The sequence below is a fragment of the Maniola hyperantus genome, chromosome 6, assembly GCF_902806685.2.
Source record: "Maniola hyperantus chromosome 6, iAphHyp1.2, whole genome shotgun sequence".
Taxonomy (NCBI): Eukaryota; Metazoa; Arthropoda; class Insecta; order Lepidoptera; family Nymphalidae; genus Maniola; species Maniola hyperantus.
The window spans coordinates 4,796,330-4,820,028 of NC_048541.1; the positions used below are offsets into that span (position 1 = coordinate 4,796,330).

At 37.6% G+C, this 23,699-nt stretch overlaps 1 protein-coding gene across 1 annotated transcript in view; it reads right to left on the reverse strand.

Annotated features, from left to right (window-relative positions):
- LOC117983181 (eukaryotic translation initiation factor 5B-like) overlaps positions 1-20,847 on the reverse strand; it is a 31,332-nt gene extending 10,485 nt beyond the window's left edge. The window contains 19 exon segments of the mRNA XM_069499180.1: positions 5,337-5,498; positions 5,911-6,018; positions 6,701-6,865; positions 7,428-7,535; positions 8,165-8,297; positions 9,449-9,579; positions 10,378-10,539; positions 12,714-12,896; positions 14,020-14,247; positions 14,636-14,749; positions 15,329-15,547; positions 16,092-16,223; positions 17,039-17,226; positions 17,847-18,365; positions 18,368-18,644; positions 18,647-19,002; positions 20,205-20,359; positions 20,502-20,564; positions 20,646-20,847. Coding sequence (XP_069355281.1) covers positions 5,337-5,498; positions 5,911-6,018; positions 6,701-6,865; positions 7,428-7,535; positions 8,165-8,297; positions 9,449-9,579; positions 10,378-10,539; positions 12,714-12,896; positions 14,020-14,247; positions 14,636-14,749; positions 15,329-15,547; positions 16,092-16,223; positions 17,039-17,226; positions 17,847-18,365; positions 18,368-18,644; positions 18,647-19,002; positions 20,205-20,359; positions 20,502-20,564; positions 20,646-20,692 — 3,450 coding nt within the window. The 5' untranslated portion in view covers positions 20,693-20,847.
- Between the last annotated feature and the right edge of the window lie 2,852 nt (positions 20,848-23,699).

Consider the following 23,699-nt stretch of genomic DNA (forward strand, 5'->3'; position numbering starts at 1 on the left):
GATTGCGGGAGAATGACAGCTACAATACAATTGTCACGATCGCAATCACCTCAGATTGGTTAATGCTAGCTACAATGCATTGTTGCAACAAGAATCGCACAAATTCAGCCAATCAGAACAATTGGTTCAACCAATTTCGACATTTGGTACAGAGATAAATATTATACCGGATTATAAATTGCATCCGGTTTTTTGTCCCGGAAAAGCAAAGTTTCCATGGGATTTTTAAAATCCACATGGACGAGTTGTGGGTAGCATTTAAAATATGCCGTTAAACCACGAAATAAGCTTAGAATCCTGGACTGGTTCGAAACTAGTCGGACATACTCCGACAAACACGTAGGTTCGCTATTGTAATTTATATAATACGGTATTTGACAACTAGTCAAATCTGTGACTTTTATCAAACGTCACAACGCGCGCTTAGTATGCGAGATTCTATAAAATACTAGAACGTGACGTCACATCATAATGACGTACTGTTTTAGTTTAATCTATAATTTGAAATGGAGGGCGTGGATTTTACTTATTTTGGAAGATCCTTTATTTAATAATTACTGAGAAATAATTTATTTTTGATATAGTCAAATACCCAATTTACCTATCACAAGTTTTACTCAAAATAATTATTTTGAGTAAGACAACAAAGCATTGTAATATGAGTATGACGCATCAATAATATTATATTGCCAATGAGAGTAAAAAATTGGCTAAATACCAAATACTTAATACTTATGTAGGTAACCGGATATCCGGTCATTAAGAACGTCCTTCAAATTTTAAAAGATCGTGTCAAAGCTTTTAGAGGTTCTTCAATATTATGTTGATGCCTATTAAACAAAGAAATACTTATATTAAATGTAAAAAAATAAAATGAAATTATATGTAATACGCTAAAAAGGAATAAATCCATACTAATCTATATTAAATTCTCAAGTTATAAGGATTAGGTTATTCTGTGTAATATGAAACTTTATAGTCAAATGAAAAGACATTATTATTGGAGGACTTTATATAATTCAAGTCAAGACTAGGTCCTACGACATCTCACGGCCCTTTTTAGTTCTTTTTTACGGAAAAATGTGTTATTCAATAACTAATATATGTACAAGAAATTATAGAAATGCGCTCAAAAAGAAATATAAATATATAAAAGGAAAAGGTGACCGACTGGTGCACAGGTGGATGGATTCAAGGTTTAGTGGACGAAAACCGGTGAAATAAGCATTTTCAGCATCTTAAATAGATAAAAATTAAACAGTAGGTATACTTTTTTTTTTAAATCTCACATTTTATGAAAATAGACTAAATATATATTAAGAATTTATTGTTTTAAGTTTTTAGACAAAAACAATATATTGCCACCCTGTTAAACTTTGCAACTTCACTAATTGGACGGAATCTCGTACCTAAATCCAGTTTTTACATTCTGATTCTTCATTAGATATAGGTATGCGCATTGCACATCTAAGCTAAGTCTACTCGAGCTGAAACTTCTTGGTTCTTGCATACGTCAATGGTTGTTTGAGTTTGAGGTATCAGGTATACAGTGCGCAAATATCAATACAGCAAGCGTGTGTTAATAGTTTACGCTACACATCCGTTCTATTCCCGTACCCAAACATTTGCACTTCGTATGTGCTGTTAAGGGACATGTGATATCTAACGCTGTTGATTTGATATGCAACGATGAGCTACGACGATGCATTAAAATGTCGTTACTCACTACTAAAATAGTCTTTAGAATTTTTTTAGGGTTCCGTACCTCAAAAGGATAAAAGGAACCCTTGTTATAATTTTGTAATTTTTAACATTTGGTTATATTATATTCTTTTCTCTTGTACTGTTTAGTGAGCTGAATATATATTTTTTTAAATTACCAACATAAAGAATGTTTAACAAATCTAATTTAGACACAGCAAAAAACCACGAAGGTTTAAAAAGTGTGTCATTTATTTTTTATAGGATCACTTTGTTGTCTGTCCGTCTGTCTGTCGTGTCTGCTAGAATCATGAAATATGGCAGGTAGATAGGTATTTTAGCACAAGTAAAGGAAAAATCCGAAAACCGTGAATTTGTGGTTACATCACGAAAAAAAAAATTAAAATATGTTCACGACAATTTTTTCTTCTAAATCACATATACTTAGATCGCGGAAAATGCGCTCGAATATTGAACGAATCCATCTCTTCTGGCATGCAATTCCGTCTCTTTTTTATATTTTGTGAACGTTTTTTGCCGTATCTACGCTATTTCCAGTTCTGTTCAGTTTAGAGCCTCAATAGCTCAACGGGTAAAGGAGTGGACTGAAAACCGAAAGGTCGACGGTTCAAACCCCGCACGTTGCACTATTGTCGTAGCTACTCCTAGCACAAGCTTGACGCTTAGTTGGAGAGGAAAGGGGAATATTAGTAATTTAACATGGCTAATATTCTTTTAAAAAAAAAGTTCTATTCCAGAATTAATCGTTTTTAGGGTTCCGTGCCTCAAAAGGAAAAACGGAACCTTTATAGGATCACTTTGTTGTCTGTCTGCCTGTCTGTCTGTCGGTCTGTCAAAAAACCTACAGGGTACTTCCCAGTTCCCGTTGACCTAGAACCATGAAATTTGGAAGGTCTTATAGCAGTCCTTCGGGGGAAAATCTGAAAACCGTGAATTTGTGGCTACATCACACAAAAAAAATTAAATTGTGATCATGAACAAATATTGCTATTTTCAACTTTCAAAGTAAGATTACTATACCAAGTGGGGTATCATATATGAAAGGGCTTCAACTGTGCATTCTAAAACAGATTTTTATTTATTTTTAGGCATAATAGTTTTTGATTTATCGTGCAAAATGTCGATTAAATACGATTGTAGTACGGAACCCTCAGTGCGCGAGACTGACTCGCACTTGGCCGGTTTTTTGAATTATTTAAAGGATAATGGTACTATAAGTAAATGGTATATTGGCGCGCACACAACAAGCGCTAATGCCTAATGATATGTTTTGGCATTTGCATCCAAAATTCAGTACCCTTCGGTACATTAACCTATACGTCATCCAAAATAATTTCGTTGGCGTTGTCAATCCATCCACATCCGACCAACAAGCATCAACGGTACTTCTTCGCTGGTTTCCGTTGGAGAAGAACGTACACTAAAAAGGGAACTGAAATTCTAATGGTTACAGTTTCAAATGCAATTCTTTGGCTGGGAGAGGTCTAACATTGAACTAAGTTAAAACGAGAGATTTATACTCTTGACTTATTAAGTCTGAGCAAAGTCAAAGTGCGTTCAATAAATCTCACCCTAAGATAGAGCGTGCTTTGACTTTGCTTAGACTTAAGTTTCAGTTAAAACGAGACAGATTTATGTCAGCGATATAACGCTGTCTCCTTTAACGTATGTTAAGTCTAAGCAAAAGTCAAAGTGCGCTCTATAGATCTCAGCCTTAGAGACTATTTTTCATCATTCTGGGTAGGTTTCCTCATTTAGAACGTTTTGAATATTCAAAGTCACGTTACAAAGTTAGTTGGGAGGGATAAAGGGGCATATTAGTCATATTCAAAGAAACGCGGTTAATATTCTTTAAAATACAACACACAAAATGGTAAAGCTGAGGAAACGATAGATATAAAAAGTTACGATAATCATGCACCGATAAAACTTTCACGCGCGTTCCTTTGAGAACGTATACAAAAAAATAACTAATTCATTTCGATGAAATATATTTACAGCTTAGCTTTGAAGATATTCCTATCGCGGCTCTAAAAATAGAGAATGTTTTCACGTTCAATATATTTTATGTATAGCAAATATAACAATAAAACTGCGAGTACATCATCACACTTTTTCAGGGTCGTTTCATTTTTAGTTATGATGTCATCTTAATTTTTATAATTGTGTGGTCAAAGATGTCGGATTACTTTTTATTTTCAAAATAATTTTAAATACTAAAAATTATTTTGAAAATAAAAAAAATGCGGACCGGCAGGAATCGAACCGGCGTCTCCTGGGATCGCACTTGACGCTCTGACCACTAAGCTACGGTTCGCTTGCTGCCAGTGACGAAAGTGATATGTATGTTCACTCAGTACTGAAGCGACTGTTTATGCCATCTAGTAGCGATACTTTGCAGTTATCGAAACTACTTTCAAAGGCCCATATTACAATGCAGATCGCGTTTTATTTTCACTTCTCATATCCATATCAAACCTAGCTATATACATATCAAAACTAGCTATCTGCCAAAGAAAGATGGAAAGAAGCATGTTGGGTTTGAGATTAAAAGACAGAATAAGCAACAAAAAAATTCGAAAGAAAACTAAACTAGTAGATATAATTAAAAGAATTCGGACACTAAAATGGCAGTGGGCAGGACATCTTTGCAGACTAGATAACACTAGATGGACCAAAAAAGTTACCGAATGGATCCCAAGAGATAGAAAGAGAAAAAGAGGCCGCCAAAAAAAGAGATGGCGAGACATTTTCTCAGAGGTATGTGGACCTGACTGGATGCGGCAAGCTAGGGACAGAAAGCGCTGAAAAGATTTGGGGGAGGCCTACGCCGTAGCGGCGACTAATACGTAAATTGAAAATTATCCGAGGTTAAATTTTATAATTTTATTTTATTTTATTTATCGTTGACTGACATAAAAATTGTTACTTTCAAATATACACATAATTGACCTCTATTATTATTGACATGATTTAGAATTGTAGTAATTTGTTAATATTAATTTTAATAATAATAATCATTGTATTAACGTATAACGTATTAGAATAAAGGCTTTTTTATTTATTTATTTTATTTATCCATATCAAATGAAAGGGGTCAATGTATTGTTTGCGGCAGGCCAACATGGCAATCGAGGTATGAGGTGAGTCATGCAGGGGGGGACACCCCGCACAACTGCGCTATCATAGTTTTAGTGTTGCCCAAGTCCGTATCGATGGCGTTTATCGATTTCGTCGTTGCTTGTAGTTTTATGTATTGAAAAATAGGACTTCAGTTGCGTGTAAAAATACAATAACCAATAATATATTGTCAATCACGTGAACTCGCCTGAAAAGTGTTGGAATGTTGTGATAATGAACGGAAAAATAATTGTTATAAATATGTGTAACATCTCAAACACTTCACTTCAGTTTTTGATTTTGTATAACTTTGATTCCAGTCGGAGTCACATACTGGGCGACTCGCCGGGGATGGGCTCGATCTTGATGCACACATGAACCACACGCCTGCTTGTGGTTCACTCAATGGAGTTTCCACGCTCCTCAAACTGCACAACTCCACCTGCTACTGTACACTCGATGGAGTTACGACGCTCCTACTGCACAACGCTCACCTTGCTGACTAGAAAATCAGTCTCGTCGAAGTGTCGGCCGAACATCTTGGGCGACTCGCCGGGGATGGGCTCGATCTTGATGCACACCTCCTGCCCCTTGCGCGCCGTCTCCACTTGCTTGTGGTTCACTTCGATGGACGTTACGATGCCGAGCTCCACGAACTGAACGACAAAAAAAAAGATCATGAGGTGTCCGGGACCACTTCGTCTCTCATATGGGGTGGTACCCATTTGGGTGTAAGAATTATATAAATGGGCAATATAAGTCCCGCAAATTGCTATTGCGCTGAAACCGTGTCTCATTAACATCGAAATGACCTCATTTTGACGTTAACCGACATAAAAATATACCATCAGCTCGAAACTTCAGTCTAGTGCTGACGTCACTAAAACGGCGGCCACGCGCATTAGTAATTTGCGGGACTTATAGCAACAGTTTTTTTTGGTAACAACCTTTACGAACTATTTTTATTATTAAAAAGCCATTTCGATTTTACCCATCAGTTTGGATAGTCCTGTTCACAATCGAAAGCGGCAGCGGTATAGGACAATGAAAACAATTATTTTAACATACCTCTTTACTAGGCACACAAATAGGCGTCCCTTCTTTGACAACACCCGATTCCACCATCACACCAGCGACGATGGGGTCTCGGGAATTGAATACGAATTGCGGCAGAATCTGGAACAAGCGTCTCTATTATAGAGTTTCTACAATATCCGACACGGCTGTGGACCAGTGTTAAGAGATGTCAAAGCTTCTTTCAACTACTTTGCTGACCCAATTTCAAGCTATGTTATCAAAATAATTCTTTCCGCGACAATGGAAATAGTTTCACATGAAAACGTATATTTTTGAATATCCATGGCAGTTTTATAAAGCTGTTATGCTGAATTACGATGTCCGCCGTAAAATTCTTCACGCCTAGATTGTCTTAAAAAACAAAACTACTGCTACTAAAGCGACTACTGCTACAAAAGTGACTACTGCTACTAAAGTGAATACTGCTACTAAAATGACTACTGCCACTAAAGTGACTACTGCTACTAAAGTGTGACTATTGCTACTAAAGTATGGCTACTGCTACTACTGTGTGGCTACTGCTACTAAAGTGACTACTGCTACTAAAGTGACTGCTGCTACTAAAGTGACTACTGCTACTAAAGTGTGACTACTGCTACTAAAGTGCCTAGGAACCTACTGTACTAAAGTGTGACTACTGCTACTAAAGTGCCTCGGTACCTACTGTACTAAAGTGACTACTGCTACTAAAGTAGGACTACCGCTACTACAGTGTGACTACTGGTACTAAAGTGACTACTGCTACTAAAGTGTGACTACCGACTACACATTTCACACTGACCTTCATCTTGCAAGGGAACACGGCAATGTGTTTGAACTCCTCGCGCTTCTTCTGCTTCAGCTCGTCGCGATAGGCCGTGAACTTGTCGAACAAGTGGTAGATGATGTCCGCCGCGAATATTTTCACGCCCAAGTTGTCGGCCATCTCTTGCGCGTCGCGTTCAATCTGCGAGTGTGAAGTGTCTTTCAATACTGATTACTAGCAACCCGCCCCGGCTTCGCACGGGTAGCTTATATTACAATTTACGTAGGATCTTTAATTTAAAAAAATCCTGTGTCACTAAGGAATAACGTAGCTTTATACTGGAAATCATTTTCAAAATCGGTTCAGTAGTTCCAGAGATAACTTCCTGCAAACAAACTCACAAACTGTACTTACCTCTTTATAACAATATTTGTACAGATAATCAAAGTAAGGGAGTCTCGCAATTTCCTTGCGACATAATATAAAGCCAGCGGCTGCAAGCATTGGTCATCATCATCATCATGATCAACCCATTACCCGCCCCCTACTGAGCACGGGTCTCCTCTCAGAGTGAGAAGGGTTTAGGGCATAGTCTGCCACGCTGACCCAATGCGGATTGGCAGACAAGCATTGGTCACTGTCAATCAATCTCCAAAGTAATTTCGCGAAAGATTTCACCTTTCTTTCAATGTCAATATGCTACATTTCACATGCCAAAATTATTAATGTTTTCAGATATTTTTTAACTTTTCATTTAGCTTACCTTTACATCGAATGCCAAAATGGTAGCATACTGCGAATCGTGTTCCAACATGGCGGACGCCTTCATGACGTCACGTTTTACCACCGGTCCTATCCTGATGGCGGAGTACTGTGCACAAACATAGAAAAATAGGAGTATGAGAACATTGATATAGCTAATATCTATCCCGGCTGTACTCACGTGTCTAGTCGACGTTAGCCCGACTAGTTTCGAACCCATCCGGGGTCCTACGTCGACTAGACACGTGAGTACAGCCGGGATAGATATAATTTATAATGGAAATCACTCACGGTAGTTTAAACGCTAAAATTGATATAGCTATAATCTATCCTTCCTAATAAATAAAATTGAAGTGTCAGTCTGTAATTTCGTAATAACTGCCTGACTTGTGGTTGTGCCCTATTAATATAGAAACTTCTTAATAAAACCTCCACGGTACTGGCGCCTCTCGTATCAAGCATCTAGCGTTTTCCTCGCTGTAGTGAGATGAAAAGTTGTGTGTTTCTCACGGACGGCTGCAAATGTATTTGCGCTCGAGCCTTTCAATTCCTCGCTACGCTCAGGATTATATTTTTGAACCCGCTTGTGGTGCAACCTTAAAATCCTTCGCTGACTCGGAATTCAATACAAACTCTCGCGACAAAATAACAACTTTGCAGACTTGCATAGCAAATAACTATTACCGAATAAAAATGATTTAAAAGTAGCAATAATGGCGATCTCTAATTAATACTCACAGGGATTTTACTAGTCCTAAGAAACTCCAACAAAGCTTCCAGCGACCCCAAGGTGGAAGCTTGCACGTACACGCCGCGCTCCGACAGTTTGATGGACGACAGAGCAGACTTCAGCTCTCTCGCCACTTCCTCTCTGAGGAAACAAGGAATCACTGAGCAAAGGATTTAATCGCCTTTCTATTAAGGCGCTAAGGTTCGCAAAGTTTCCTTCTCTCATTCTAACATAATCAATGATTGTGACAGAATCAGTACACTTTTAACAGGCTCGGCCGAGTCCTAAACGATAAAATTACGTTCATTTAAGACATATTTGATTGTAATATCAGTTATTAGTATTTCTTAGAGAACATCTCCATTTTTTTCTATAAAAAATATAGTAGAACTAGCTGATGCCCGCGACTTCGTTCGCGTGGATTTAGGTTTTAAAATCCCGGGGGAAATCTTTGATTTTCCGGGATAAAGAGTGCCCTAAGTCACTCTCCAGGGTCTTTAACTATACCCATGCAAAAAATCACGTCAATCCGTTGCTCCGTTGCGACGTGATTGAAGGACAAATCAACAAACAAACACACTTTCGCATTTATAATAAGGGTACTGATAGAAATAAATTTTTATTGTGTTAACTGTGTACATGTTCAGGTGTTATACTAAGTTTTAATAGTTCTAACAGTACGTGACAGGTTGAGATAGCAATCAGAGTATGAGGCGGGGGGACGCTGCGCATACCCGCACGTCACCCGCGCTACCCCGCACCGGGTTAGCGCGGGGGCTGTGCGGGTGGGTCCCCACCCAAAATGCCATCTCGACCTGTCGCGTACTATAGGTATATTACGATAAAAATAATATCTAATACTAGCGGATGCCCGCGACTTCGTGCGCGTGGAATTTGGTTTTTAAAAATCCCGTGGGAACTCTTTGATTTTCCGGGATACAAAGTATCCTATGTCCTTCCCCGGGATGTAAGCTATCTCTGTACAAAATTTCGTCAAAATTGGTTGAACGGATGGGCCGTGAAAGGCTAGCAGACAGACAGACAGACAGACAGACAGACGGACAGACAGCCAGACACACTTTCGCATTTATAATATTAAGTATGCATGAATGTAATTTTATTGTTAAAAAGTAGTGTTTTCTGCAATATTGTTTAAAAAATTTGCTCGAGACGTTAGATAGTAGAGTATAGACAATGGAGGATACGACATCGAATTTCGTTTGCAAAAACTATTAAAACTAAGGATACAAGGCAAATCTTCCATTACATGAATGTATAGTGGTTTTACTAACTTCAACACTTCGACTTCATCTGGCTTTTGAGCTACAAGCAGATTGAGACCAGCGATGGCTTTCTCCAACTCTTTAGCAGCTATCTTCACTCCTTGCGCCGCCACCACTTCCTTGTATTCTATGTACGCATTCTGGTAAATAATAAAAATATAGCATTTAAATACCTTATTTAAAACAATGAAAACTCTCTAAATTATGCAAATAGAATAATATAATGCTTTTTCAAATGCAAAATGGCGCCATTTTTATTTAACACTAGGGCTGAGATCTATAGAGCGCACCTTGACTTTGCTCAGACCTAAGACACTGTTAAAACGAGACAGCGTTATATCACTGCCATAAATCTGTCTCGTTTTAACTGAACCTTATGTCTGAGCAAAGTCAAAGTAACGCTCCATACGTACGGAGACGAGAGGAGCAGAGCGGAGACCCATAGTATCTAAAGAATTTATCTTTAACTAGCTTATGCTCGCGACTTCTTCCGTGTGGATTTAGGTTGTTTAAAAATCCCGTGGGAGTTCTTTGATTTTCCGGGATAAAAAGTAGTCTATGTCCTTCCCCGGGATGCAAGCTATATCTGTACCAAATTTCGTCAAAATCGGTTGAACGGATGGGCCGTGAAAGGCTAGCAGACCGACAGACAGACACACTTTCGCATTTATAATATTCATCATCATCATCATCAACCAATAGACGTCCACAGCTACACATAGGTCTCTTGTAGAGACTTCCACACGCCACGGTCTTGCGCCGCCTGGATCCAGCGGCTCCCTGCGACTCGTCTGATGTCGTCCGTCCACCTAGTGGGGGGTCTTCCAACGCTGCGTCTTCCGGTGCGAGGTCGCCATTCCAGCACCTTGGGATCCCAACCCCAACGTGTATCGTTTATAATATAAGTATGGATTAATTTTTATTACCTAAAAACTCACCTTAACCCTGAGCTCCTTCATCGGTTGCGGCATGAGCAGGGAGCGTATCTGCGTGACGATGGGGCCGTCAGTCCCCGCCAGCACGACAGTGTTGCCCTCTCGCAGCGTGCCGTTGATGAGGATTGCGTCGATCGTCGTGCCCAGGCCGGGGATTGCTTTCACCTACAAAACGAGATTTGTATTTTAACTACAAAGGTTACGGTAAAGTGTTATACAGAACGCCTGACAAAAACGAAGACAGGAACCATAGTACATCTAATCAGTGATATGATACCACAAAAAAAAACGCGAAAAAAACGTGAAAATAAAATAAAAAAACCGCAAAGTGCGAGTCAGGCCCGCGCAATGAGGGTTCCGTGGTACAGTCGTATTTTTTCGACATTTTGCAGGATAATTCAAAAACTATGATACATAAAAATAAATAAAATCCGTTTTAGAATGTACAGTTGAAGACCTTTCATATGATACCCCACTTGATATAGCTATCTTACTCAGAAAATTGAAAATACTAATTTATTAGTTCACTAGCTGATCCCCGCGGCTTCGCCCGCGTAGATTTAGGTTTTTAAAGATCCCGTATAGCCTATGTCACTCAGGAATAATGTAGCTTTCTACTGGTGAAAGAATTTTTAAAATCGGTTCAGTAGTTCTAAAGATTACCCCCTACAAACAAACTTAACGACATTACCTCTTTATATAATACAACGGGCCGTGCAGCAGAAATCGTAATATTTTAATTTCGCCATAACTTCAAAACCAAACGTCCAATTTTAATCATTCAAAGACCAAATATTATCTCCATAAACTGTTCTTAGTGATGAAATCATTTATTTTGATAAGGATTAATAGCATGAGTAAAATAAACGCGTTTAAATGTAGTCCAAAAAAAATTCAAGATTTTTAAATAAAAAAATGGTTGCTGTGCCTCACTCGACATAGATGGGTATAGTGTGTCGCGGACTTTTTTGTAGATATTTATAAGATCTACAATTAATTAGAACATTTTATGGTTCTATCTTTTATAGTTTAGGCAGCGTACGCAAAATAAGTAACTTTTCTGGTTGATTTTTTACACCTTGTGTCCGAAAAACCCAAATATCTTACGGAACCCTATTTTTTTCCAAAATAAAATATAGCCTATGTTACTCGTGGATAATGTAGCTTCGAATGGTGAAAGAATTTTTAAAATCGGTCCAGTAGTTTTTGAGCCTATTCAGTACAAACAAACAAACACAAACATTATTTTGATAAGGATTAATAGCATGAGTAAAATAAACGCGTTTAAATGTAGTCCAAAAAAAATTCAAGATTTTTAAATAAAAAAATGGTTGCTGTGCCTCACTCGACATAGATGGGTATAGTGTGTCGCGGACTTTTTTGTAGATATTTATAAGATCTACAATTAATTAGAACATTTTATGGTTCTATCTTTTATAGTTTAGGCAGCGTACGCAAAATAAGTAACTTTTCTGGTTGATTTTTTACACCTTGTGTCCGAAAAACCCAAATATCTTACGGAACCCTATTTTTTTCCAAAATAAAATATAGCCTATGTTACTCGTGGATAATGTAGCTTTCGAATGGTGAAAGAATTTTTAAAATCGGTCCAGTAGTTTTTGAGCCTATTCAGTACAAACAAACAAACAAACAAACAAACAAACAAACAAAGTTTTCCTCTTTATAATATTAGTGTAGAAGTGTAGATGACCACAATTCAATTTTTTTTTGTGTGGCGTAACCACAAATTCACGGTTTTCAGATTTTTCCCCAAATGTCAGCTATAAGATCTACCTACCTGCCAAATTTCATGATTCTAAGTCAACGGGAAGTACCCTGTAGGTTTCTTGACAGACAGACGAACAGACAGACAGAGAACAATGTGATCCTATAAGGGTACGAAACCCTGAAAATCCTATATTTTGTAAAATTGTAAGATATATCTATATATATAAAAGCAAAAGGTGACTGACTGACTGACTAACTGACTGATCTATCAACGCACAGCTCAAACTACTGGACGGATCGGGCTGAAATTTGGCATGCAGATAGCTATTATGACGTAGGCATCCGCTAAGGATTTTCGAAAATTCAACCCCTAAGGGGGTGAAATAGGGGTTTCAAATTTGTGTAGTTCACGCGGACGAAGTCGCGAGCGTAAGCTAGTTGCAAATAAAATATCTGACTGATGCTAGAGGTCAACGAACGTTCCGTAAGTAGGCGACTCGGAGTCAATGCCGCGCCAGCAGGTGGCCCATGCCCTCCCCCGTTACCGCCGATTTTGATACCAGGGACACTTTGTAAAAGTGTAGTGTTAAAGTGTAGTGTAAAGTCGTCACCTCAAGAACAGTGGCCTGCAGTTGGTGCGAGAAGACAAGGCGCTTGTGTAGAGGGCCTTCGCAAGCCTGCACGATCAGTGCAAGCAGGTTGCCCATACCCTCGCCCGTCACGGCCGATGTCGGTACCAGCGACACGTACGTGCGCGGGTCCGGGTTCGAGTAGAATAGAGCTGCGTTCAAACCCTGAAAAAAACATGGATATTTAAAATTTTATAACGGCCATTGTTTGCATCCTAAATGCAGACAATGGCACCGATTCCGTTGTCTTTCTCTAAACTAAATTTAGAGTATCTGCATCCTTTTCTTTTTAACAATGCTAAAAAGGGACAGAACATGAACTTTACATTTAAAGACTCTAAATTTTAGTGCACGCTACAAATTTAAACAGTAGGCTCGCGACTGTGGGCTAAAATCACGGGTTTTACCACCTAAAAATTAAATTTAAAACTGTCAAACTGAGTCTGTCCTTTTCATATTACATTAGTAAGAAGAGGATGCGAATACTGTAAAATTAGGTTGTGCTCAGAATCAGTACCATTAAGATACTTACTGTTCATACCGGAAAATCAAACAGTGTCTTTGTGAGGATTTTCAAACACTCGAAATAAATCTACATCGACGAAGTCACGGGATCAGCTAGTTTCTACTGATATTATAAATGCGATGTGTGTTTGTTTATTAGTATCTCGGGTTATCCTTCAATCACGCCGTAATGGAGCAATGGATCGACATGATATACTATATGTAGTTTCAAGACCTGGACAGTAACATATTACATAGGCTATTTTTATCCCGGTTCCTACAGGATTTTAAAAAACATGAATCCACATGGACGAAGTCGTGGGAATCATCTAGTTATAATTTTTTTACCAATATAGACTTGCGCTTGACAGGAATCATACAAAAAAGTAGGTGCTGATGCAGCCCAAGAAGGAGGAGCACTCCTGCCTACCTAGGCAAAGAACAGTGAATAGTGAATACCTTAAAAATAACTTTAACTTGAAATACCTTTTCAAGGTACCAATATTGTAGCTAGCGGGAAAAAAAGCCGGAAATGCATTACACGATCCATGATGACTGTATATTAGAAAAATAAGGAAGCCAAACTTCATACGAGTCCGTGGAATTTTGACTATATAGGGGTGCAGAGTGCAGATTTTTTAATTGAATTGAATTACCGGTCTACCAATCCGCACATGGCCAGCATTGTAGACTATGGCCAAAACCTTTCTCGCTCTGAGAGGAGACCCGTTCTCTGTAGTGAGCTGGCGATGGGTTGATCATGATGATGATGATGATGAATTACCTGTTCTGCAAACTGTATGATAACATCTTTGCTTCTCTTCTCGAATTCCAACTGAGTGTTTGGTTGCTGCAACTTCAGGATGTCTCGCACATCTTTCCGTTGAGCGCTCTGCCAGTCGTACAGACGATCTATTTTGTTCAGTGCCACTATGAACGGTGTTTTCTTCTGTTTCAGGAGGTTTATAGACTCGATAGTCTGTGGTTCCAGCCCGTGCATAATATCTACAACCTGGAGGGGAATATACATACATAATACATAATTATAATAAATATCAACTTAGTGATATTATTTGATGAGTTTAACGGTGAAGAAAACCTTCTTATAGGATCACTTTGTTTGCTGTCTGTCTGTCAAGTACCCTGTACTTGACAGACAGACAGACAGACAGCCAACAAAGTGATCCTATAATGGTTCTGTTGTTCCTTTTGAGGTAGGTACGGAACCCTAAAAAGTGACAGTTAATCGATAACGCAATCGATAAAATTAATTTACCGCAGAATATTCTGTCAAATTTCTGTACAAGTGAGAAAGCTATAGATTTGTAAATGAGTAACAGAGATACACAATTACAACTTACATAAAGCACAAATACACTGGTAAAATAGCCTTGACTTACAAGAATGGCAATATCACACAATGAAGACCCTCTGCTCCTGAGGTTGCTGAAGGACTCGTGCCCAGGAGTGTCAATGATGAGCAGGCCTGGCAACTTGAATGCTATTTCATTCACCTGTGAAAATAGACATTTTTTACAAAGCAGATAGATTGATTTATGTCTTCACTAGCTTATGCTCGCGACTTCGTCCGCGTGGACTACACAGATTTCAAACCCCTATTTCACCCCCTTAGGGGTTGAATTTTCAAAAATCCTTTCTTAGCGGATCCCTACGTCATAATAGCTATCTGCATGCCAAATTTCAGCCCGATCGCTCCAGTAGTTTGAGCTGTGCGTTGATAGATCAGTCAGTCACCTTTTCCTTTTATATATTAAGTTTATTCATATTGTACATGTACATGTACATTGTACATAGTACAATTACATTCTTTTAAAAGTAATGATTAAAGAATCTCTATTTAAGTCCAAATATATTTATGAGGCAACTTTGTTCTTAAATAAACTATATGAAAAGACAAAGTTGCAAATCTAATAACCTGGTGTCACAGAAAAACTAGTTCGAAATGTCTCTATAAAAATTTTTTTTTTTTTTGTAAAATGTAACGTAATAACAAACATCTCGTCTGTAAATGCGGATTGAAATAGCATGTATGACTGAAAGCTCGAAAGAGTGTACCCTTTACATCAACTTACCCCTTTCACATGTTTGGTTTGCTCCTTAATATTCTCAATAGGAACATTAGTGGCTCCAATTTGTTGAGTAATTCCACCAGCTTCTCCATCTTGTACATTGGTTCTCCGAAGCTTGTCCAAGATCTTAGTCTTGCCCGTGTCCACGTGGCCGAGGACGCAAACGACGGCCGCGCGCAGTGGATTGTTACCCTTATTCTTTTCATTATCTTCCCGACGTTTCTGTAAATTATTTCTACTTGTAAAATTGTAAAGCTTATTTCAAACATACTATCCGGTCAATATTGCGTTCCCAACATTTGTACCAATTTTTAGAGTAAAAATTCCTACGAATGGTGGGAACGCCAATATTGACTGGACAATAATATAATTTAAAGTTTGAAATAAGCTTAATAGTTTTTTTTTATTAAAAAAATAACCACGTTAATAATGACCAATATTCCCATTTCCCCACCAACTAAGCGTAAAACTTGTGCTAGGAGTAGGTTCGACAATAGTGCAATGGGTGGGGTTTGAACCTTTCAGAACCCAGTCCGCTCCTGTAAGCGTTGAGCTATTGACGCTATAAACCATTGAGATTGCCTGACAACACCAAATTATCGCAGTTCGAAAACAAAATAATAGTATAGTCACAACCAAGAAATAAATTTAAAAATATTTAAGAAATAGTTCATACAGTTGGTGAACAGAACAGACGTCTGGACTCTAGACAGAGTAATCCTGCAGGGTGAAAAAACACCATCTCATTGATTACATAGAAACTAACCTCTAATCTCTTAAGGACTAACTCTCTCTTCTTTTGAGCGTCTGTCATTTGTTCATCATCAGAATCTTCTTCAGAACTTGATTCTTCCTCTGAACTGTCATCTTCTTCATCTGAACTTTCCTCTTCTTCCTTCTGAAAGACAACAATATTTATGATTGTATTACATTTCATTGTTTATCAAAGCAGTCATAACAGGTCCATTTAAGCTGTAAATTATTATGTGGTTAATTCTGATGTACACGGTTACACCTCCTAACTAAACTAAATTTATAGGTCCAAATCTTGTGCTATGCCTTTCCGTAAGGAACATTATGAAAGGGATAACAATATATACGACCTGTGTTTTAGTTTAGAGATTGTATACAATAGAGTAGCTACATTGACTAGTATGTTAAATTGGTTCAAAGCTTACTGTTAGTTGCTATGTAATATATAGGTGCTGTTATAGCCTAGTGGTTAGGACGTCCGCCTTCTTTAACTTTTAGGAGTTATGTGCGTGTGTGTATCACTTGACTTAACTGGTGAAGGAAAACATCGTGAGGAAACCTGCACTGCCTGAGAGTTCTCCACAATGTTCTCAACGGTGCGTGAAGTCTACTAATCCGCAACATGGCCATCGTGGTAGACGAGGGTCAAAACCCTTCTCACTCTGAGAGGAGAGCCAGCTCTGTAGTGAGCTGGTGATGGGTTGATCATGATGATGATATAGGTAGCTCAGGGGATGTAGACAACATAACAGCTACAAATAGGATTTTGGCAAAACCGTAAATAAAGTAGCACAGCAAAATATGGGGTAAACGTAACTCCCACATGAAAGTGCAGTAACTCTAACAGCTGATATAAGATCACTCCAAAGGGTAAAATTGCACAGTGGCCGATTTTAGGGAATAACTTGAGGCAATTGGGTGGTACCAATAAAGTAGTGTAAAAGTATAACTACTTCATACACAATCTGACTTGTAGTACCTCATAGCTTTGTCTTCTGCTCCAGATTTCTTCACATCAGTTTTTGGTGGTGGTGATGCTTCTGGTTGTTCAGGCTCCTCTTCCTCAGATGACTCAGCATCCCATGCATCTTTAACTGATTCAGTATCTGATTCCTTTTTATGGTGACTCTTCTTTGGGCGATTCCTCCTGTACAGTAAATATCACACACTGCATTATTAAATCACAACCTCACTACCAGTGGCGTGCAGGTCATAGAGGCATAAATGCACTGTGTACCCAGTGGCGTGCAACTCATAGAAGCATAAACGCATTGCTTAATAAATCAATGCTTATTTTTCATTACAACCTGCCCGTAAAATAAGTTCATACCTAAAATGCATACCCCTGGCTTGAACTCCTGTGCACGCCACTGTGGTGTACCCCAGTTGTAATAGCTCAACGCATATTTTTCATTATGACCTGCCAGTACACAGGTTCTAGTTTCCTACCTAACTAATGCCTACCCCTGGCTTAAAAGTCTGTGCACGCCACTGCTCCACTACCCATTATTATAAATGCAAAAGTGTTTTGTTTTGATTGGTTTGTCCGTCAATCACGTCGTAATGGAGCAACGGATCGACATGATTTATTGCATGGGTATAGTTAAAGAAATGGAAAGTGACTACTTTTTATCCCGGAAAATAGAAAAGTTTCTACAGGATTTTTAACTTAATCCACGCGGACGAAGTAACGGGCATCAGCTAGTGAGTCATAAAACTAAGAATGAATTCACTGAAGATGCTAAAGAGCAGTTTTTTAAACTAACCTTTCTTATCAGTAATTTCCAATTCAATCTTCTTTCCTCTACTGGAGTAACAGGAGCTTCTTGTGACAATTGTGATTTTAATCTCATTGGCTTAATTCTAGTCCCAAGGCGTGGGGGCTTTTTCTCAGCAGTCCCAATTTCTATACCTTGCGCCTTTAATGAATCAAGCATTGCCTGAGCTCTGGCCTTTTCTGCCCTCTGTTTGGGAGTTAACAGTTTACCTTCAGCCTTAAGTCTTTCTTCCTCTCCTTTTTCCTTTTGTTTCTTCCTTTCTTTGCGCTCTTTTTCTAATCTAATTGCTTCCAGCCTTTGGAGCTCCCTCTCCTCTTCTTGCCGTATCCTTTCTTCTTCTTCTTTTTGCATGCGCTCTTCCTCTTCTTTAACTTTCTTTAAAGCCTCTTGCATGGCTGCGAGAGTTTTTTTCGTAGGCCCCTTTTTACCTTTGTCATCTTTATCTGCTTTCTCGCCTTTTTTCTTTTTCTTTCCTTCTGCTGCAAGTGTTTCACCCTCTCCTTCCTTTCTTTTTCTTCTGATGGAGCTTTAGGTTCATTCTTTACTTCCTCAAGCAGGTTCAGGTTTCTTTTCTTCAGGTTTAGCTGTGTTAGTTTGGTTCTGTTGGCTCTTTTTACCTTCTTGGTCCTTTTTTCTTTGCCTCAACTTTTTCTGTTTCTCTCCGTTCTTTCTTTCTTTCTGTCTTCTGCGCTGCAGTTTTTATTTGTTATATCATTTTCATTATCACTTCCTTTTTCATCTGGTTCATTTTCATTCTGACTCTGGTGAGGCTCTTCATTTTGTACTTTTGTTCTTTTGTCTTAGACGTTTCTTCAACCACTTCAGCTGTCTTTTCAGGTTCAGGTGCTGGAGGTACTTCCTTTTTGACACCAGAATATTCCATTTCTAGCTCAGCCAGAACTTTCTCTAAGTCATCATCACTTTCATCTTTCCTTCTTTTTGCTTTCTTCCTTTTTTTCCAGCTGGTTCTTTCTTTTCCTGAGCAGGTTTTTTTCTGTGACTTCTGAACAGGCTTTTCATCATCAGAAGATGGTAGCGCTTCAGGTGCTGATCCGCCTGAGTCTTCAACTTCTAATAGAGAAAAAGTACTTTTTTCTTCTTTCTTATTTTTACTCTTTTTCGGTTTTTCTTCTTCATCTGATTCATCTAAACAAAAAAAAATATTAATAGATTTGCTAAGTGTTGTCTACAAACATAGATTCCTTGTGCAATATAGATTCTGGAATATGCAGGCACACAGTGTATTTTATTTATTACTTAGGATTCCCCCAATTCATAACTTATCCTTAAGGTCTACTGCAATTATAAACTTGGCTACAGCTTGAGGTGTGTCCATATAGATTTTGATTTTTTAAATACTCATATTATCCACAATCAGTGGGACTTTTTAAGTAGGTATGTTTCTTTTTCTTTGATTTCATTACTCTACACACCTGTTCTATCACCATCCTCAATATCAAAGGTTAATTGGAAGAGAATATCCTCTAGTGTTAAGTTTGTTATGTACTGTATTTTTATCATGTGCAATAAAGAGTTTAAAACAAAGAATCAAAACCTCAAGTTCTAGGCCCAACAGTTTAAGCTGTATGTTGATATGTCAGTCAGTCAAACCCCCCCCCCCCCCACCCCCCCCCCCCCCCCTTGGATCCCTGGATGGATGTATGTGATCCCCGGATTTCTTTGCACCTATACTGACTATTGATTATGTTCTAAAGAAAGGAACTAGGACGTTCACAGGTTTTTTATTTGCAGGAATAGTTCAATGGGTTATAAAGAACAACTGTGGAGTGCTATTAAATTAGAGAGTGGAACATTGAGGGTAGAGATTTGGTGTTTTCAATATATGTATCTCATAAACAATGCAAAATTTTGATATATCCCGACTAATATTATAAAGGCCAAAGTTTGTATGTGTGTGTGTGTGTGTATGTTTGTTACACCTTCACGCAAAAACTACTGGACGGATTTGGCTGAAATTTGGAATGGAGATACATTATACCCTGGATTAAGACATAGGCTACTTTTTATCCCGGAAAATCAAAGAGTTTTCGCGGGATTTTGAAAAACGTAAATCCACGCGGACGAAGTCGCGGGCATCAGCTAGTTTTATATAAAACTTTATGTAGAGAATCAATTTCGCATCTGAATAATATATTGTGTGTTGTTTCTGAAAGTACCAAAAGGGGTGCTTTTTCCCCCATATCTTCAATTTCCACTCTCTAATTTAATAGCACTTCACAGTTTTTTCTTCTTTTATAACTTTAATAAAAACCCATGAACATTTTAGTTCCTTATTGCCCTGTTTTAAAGACATAACAATAGCGTATAATAACTTTTACCACATTTACCTTCACTACTGGCATCCACTTTTTCTTTGTGACTTGGTAGAGATGGACACATTTTTTATATTCTTGTGACTTCCTTTACGTCTGAATCAGTTGATTTCTTTTGTTTAGCCTTTGCTTTGGGTTTCTCATCTTCACTTTCATCTGAATCTATATTTCTAGAAAAAATTATCAGTTTTTATAATTATAAGTGCTTGCTAAGGGTACGCATGGCATTAGTTAAATGCTGTAGAGTTATAAAATTAAATATAAACAATTAGAAACAAGAATGAAATTACAGATAACCTCTAAACTACTCACTTCTGTCCCTTATTTTGGGCCGGTTTCAGGTTCTCAATAGTCGTGGTTTCCACATCACTATCACTGAAAATATTTGAAAAATCATAAAATATAATCAGAATATGTGCCAAAGCAAGGTGAACATATGTTTAGAGTCCAAATTACCCATCTTCCACTGACTGATTCTTCTTCCCCTTTTTGGCTTTACCCATGATTTATAAATGCTTTATTAAGTCACGATGCCTGTTATGATGTGTTGTGTTTTAGAATATTCAGTAAATTCTATCATGTGAAATGTAATCGATGCACAAATAGCCGAAATATAAATCTCCAGTCGTCGTGTCCGTCAGGGTCTTAACAGATAGAACTAATGTTGTTTAGTATAAAAAATCTCCATAATTTTAGTTTGTGCAATTAGAACTAGATGGCGTTTTATCAAAAAATAAATTACGGTGCGACAAGGCTATCTTGGCGCGTGGCGAAATCGGAACCAACGGTGCCGTCAAGTGTCCCCTTTGTTCTTGTTTGAATATTCTAAGCCTTTGTTCTCCAATAGCGCTCCCCTGTCAATGTCAATCAAGTGGCAAGAGAGCCTTGTCGCACTGTAGTCTGGTATCTCTACGACTTCCCATAAAGCAAATTAAGAAGATGAAGAAGATCTCTACGACTCAAAAAGTTTTATTTACTACTAGGTGCTACTAGCCACAGGACACTATTACTCCTATGCTACTAGCTGAAGCCCGCGACTTAATCCGCGTGGAATTAGGTTTTTAAAACACTGATGGAATTCTTTGATTTTCCGGGATAAAAAGTAGCCTATTTCACTCTCTAGGTCTATATCTATATCTATACCCATAGACTATATGTATAGTCTATAGTATACCCATGCAAAAAATCACGTCAATCCGTTGCACGTTGCGACTTGATTAGAGGACAAACCAACAAACAAACACACTTTCGCATTTATAATAAGGGTACCTACTATAGCAACCTTGAAATCCATGTTTGTGCCACATTTTTGTTTACGCAGTGTTACTGCATCCGTGATCCATCCATTCAAGTGTACTGCTGGGATATTCACTTATAAATTCATGCTAAATTCAACATAACCTAATACCTATAGAGAATGCAGTACAAAAATCATGTGTAAAGAAAAAAAGAAAATTTAGTTTTAAATAATAAATTACGGGTTTTGTTTTATTACCTTAACTTTTAGTACTTACTGAAAGTACTTCTTTCAATGTATAAAATAATAAATAATGCGGCCGAACTAAGAATAAGACTGAATGTCTGCCATATTGCGACGTGTACCTAAGCGGGATTATAATTTTTGATTCGTATTTTCTTTGAAGTCACTACCTATAAAAATAATATATGAATCAAACCTGCACACGTGTTATACCTGTTATACGTATAGCTATATAGTTGATCTTAAAAAACTAGTATCCAAGGCCGGAAAAAATTAAAAATAAATTACATACAATAGTTACTGCAATTAGAAACAGATGGCGCCACTACGAAAGATTAGCTGACGTCTCTATACCAGTATATATAATGTACTCTGTGTGTCCGTCCTCGACTTGACCACAGACCAATAACATACATATAGGATTTGATATAGGATAACTTCACGAATGATAACAGACAGCTTAGACCATAGATTATCTACTATATACTAGAGATAGATGTGCGACTCTAGATTTCTTTTTCAAAGTTACGCGTGTGCTCACATCTAGAGGGCACTAAAAGCGCGCTAGGCGTGCGAGAGCGCGAAAATTTAAATGCTATTTAAATGTACTTTACTAGAATATTTTATATTTTTGAACATGTTTTAAAAAAACATCAATAATTCCATTAACGTTTGTTTAAAACATGTTTAAAAATATATATTACAAGACCGACTCTTTAAGATACTAAATTATAAAACACTATAGAAATAAAAAGGTTTTAAGGTTTTGTAAAATATTTTATTTTCATAAATTCGTAACTAGGTACATAAAATACATACCCAAATTCAAGACCCACGAGATTGTGAAATAGGTAACGCTCAAATCCAAAATTTTTGGTTATTTACTTTTCATAACTTTCATATTACTACCACAACTGGTGTATTTCAACGATCTTCAAACTGGTGATTGCAAATTTGATAATTCGTAACTATATATTATTTCATTATCAGTCTTGCTTTCTAAATGTTGTCCTACTATCTCTTTTCATTGTTTAAATGGTTTCAAAGAGAGGAGTAGCCAGGTTTTGGAAAGCCATGCAAACATCTGAAAAAGTAATAACATAAAATATGCATTAGTCTATAATTACTTATTGTACTTAATTAGTTGATAGCTGATACCTATAATATAAAAATAACTTAGTCAATAAAGTTCAAAACAAATGTTGTAAGTACACTTAATTACAAAACAAAAAATTTACAGAATTAGTAGTTAATAATCCATAACAATATGATAAATGCAAAAGTGTGTCAACCTGTCTGTATGCTAGCTTTTTACAGTAAATTTGTGTAACCGTTTATGATGAAAGTTAGTACAGTGATAACTTGCATCCAGGTAAGGACATAGGCTTCTTTTGTCACGGAAAACTCAAACAGTTCCCATGGGATTCCCAAAAACCCTAAATCCACGTAGACAAAGTGGTGGTCATCATCTGTTTGGTACAGAGATAGCTTGCATCAGACGGTTGTAACTTGTAGGCCACATTTATCCCGGAAAATTGGACTTCTCACGGGATTTCTAAAATAGTTTTTTCGAGCGGACGAAATCGCAGGAACTATATACCTAGTATCATGATAAAATACCTAATGTGCTAATGGTGCCTTAATGGTGCATAGAGTTTGACTCATTGAAGTAATTTTGAGTTAGATTACGAGTAAGCTGATTTTATACTTACCGAATTAGTCACATCCAGACACACATCGAGATCTCCGTGGCATTTTTCTGCACAAATATATTCACAGAAAAATCATTTCACAAAGCAAAAACAAGTCCGTAATCCGTAGCCGTGGTCAATCGTTCAGGCATGAATCGAGTCACTAAATCAATCCTTAGAATATAGTTATCGAGGTGGTGGAAGGAAATACAGACTACAGAGTCCTGTTATTAAAGCAGGGTCAGATAAATTTAACAGAAATATAAATATTTACTACAGCACACGAAAACATGAAAATTTGGTTATAATTTATTAATGTCATTAAAATTACACCATTGT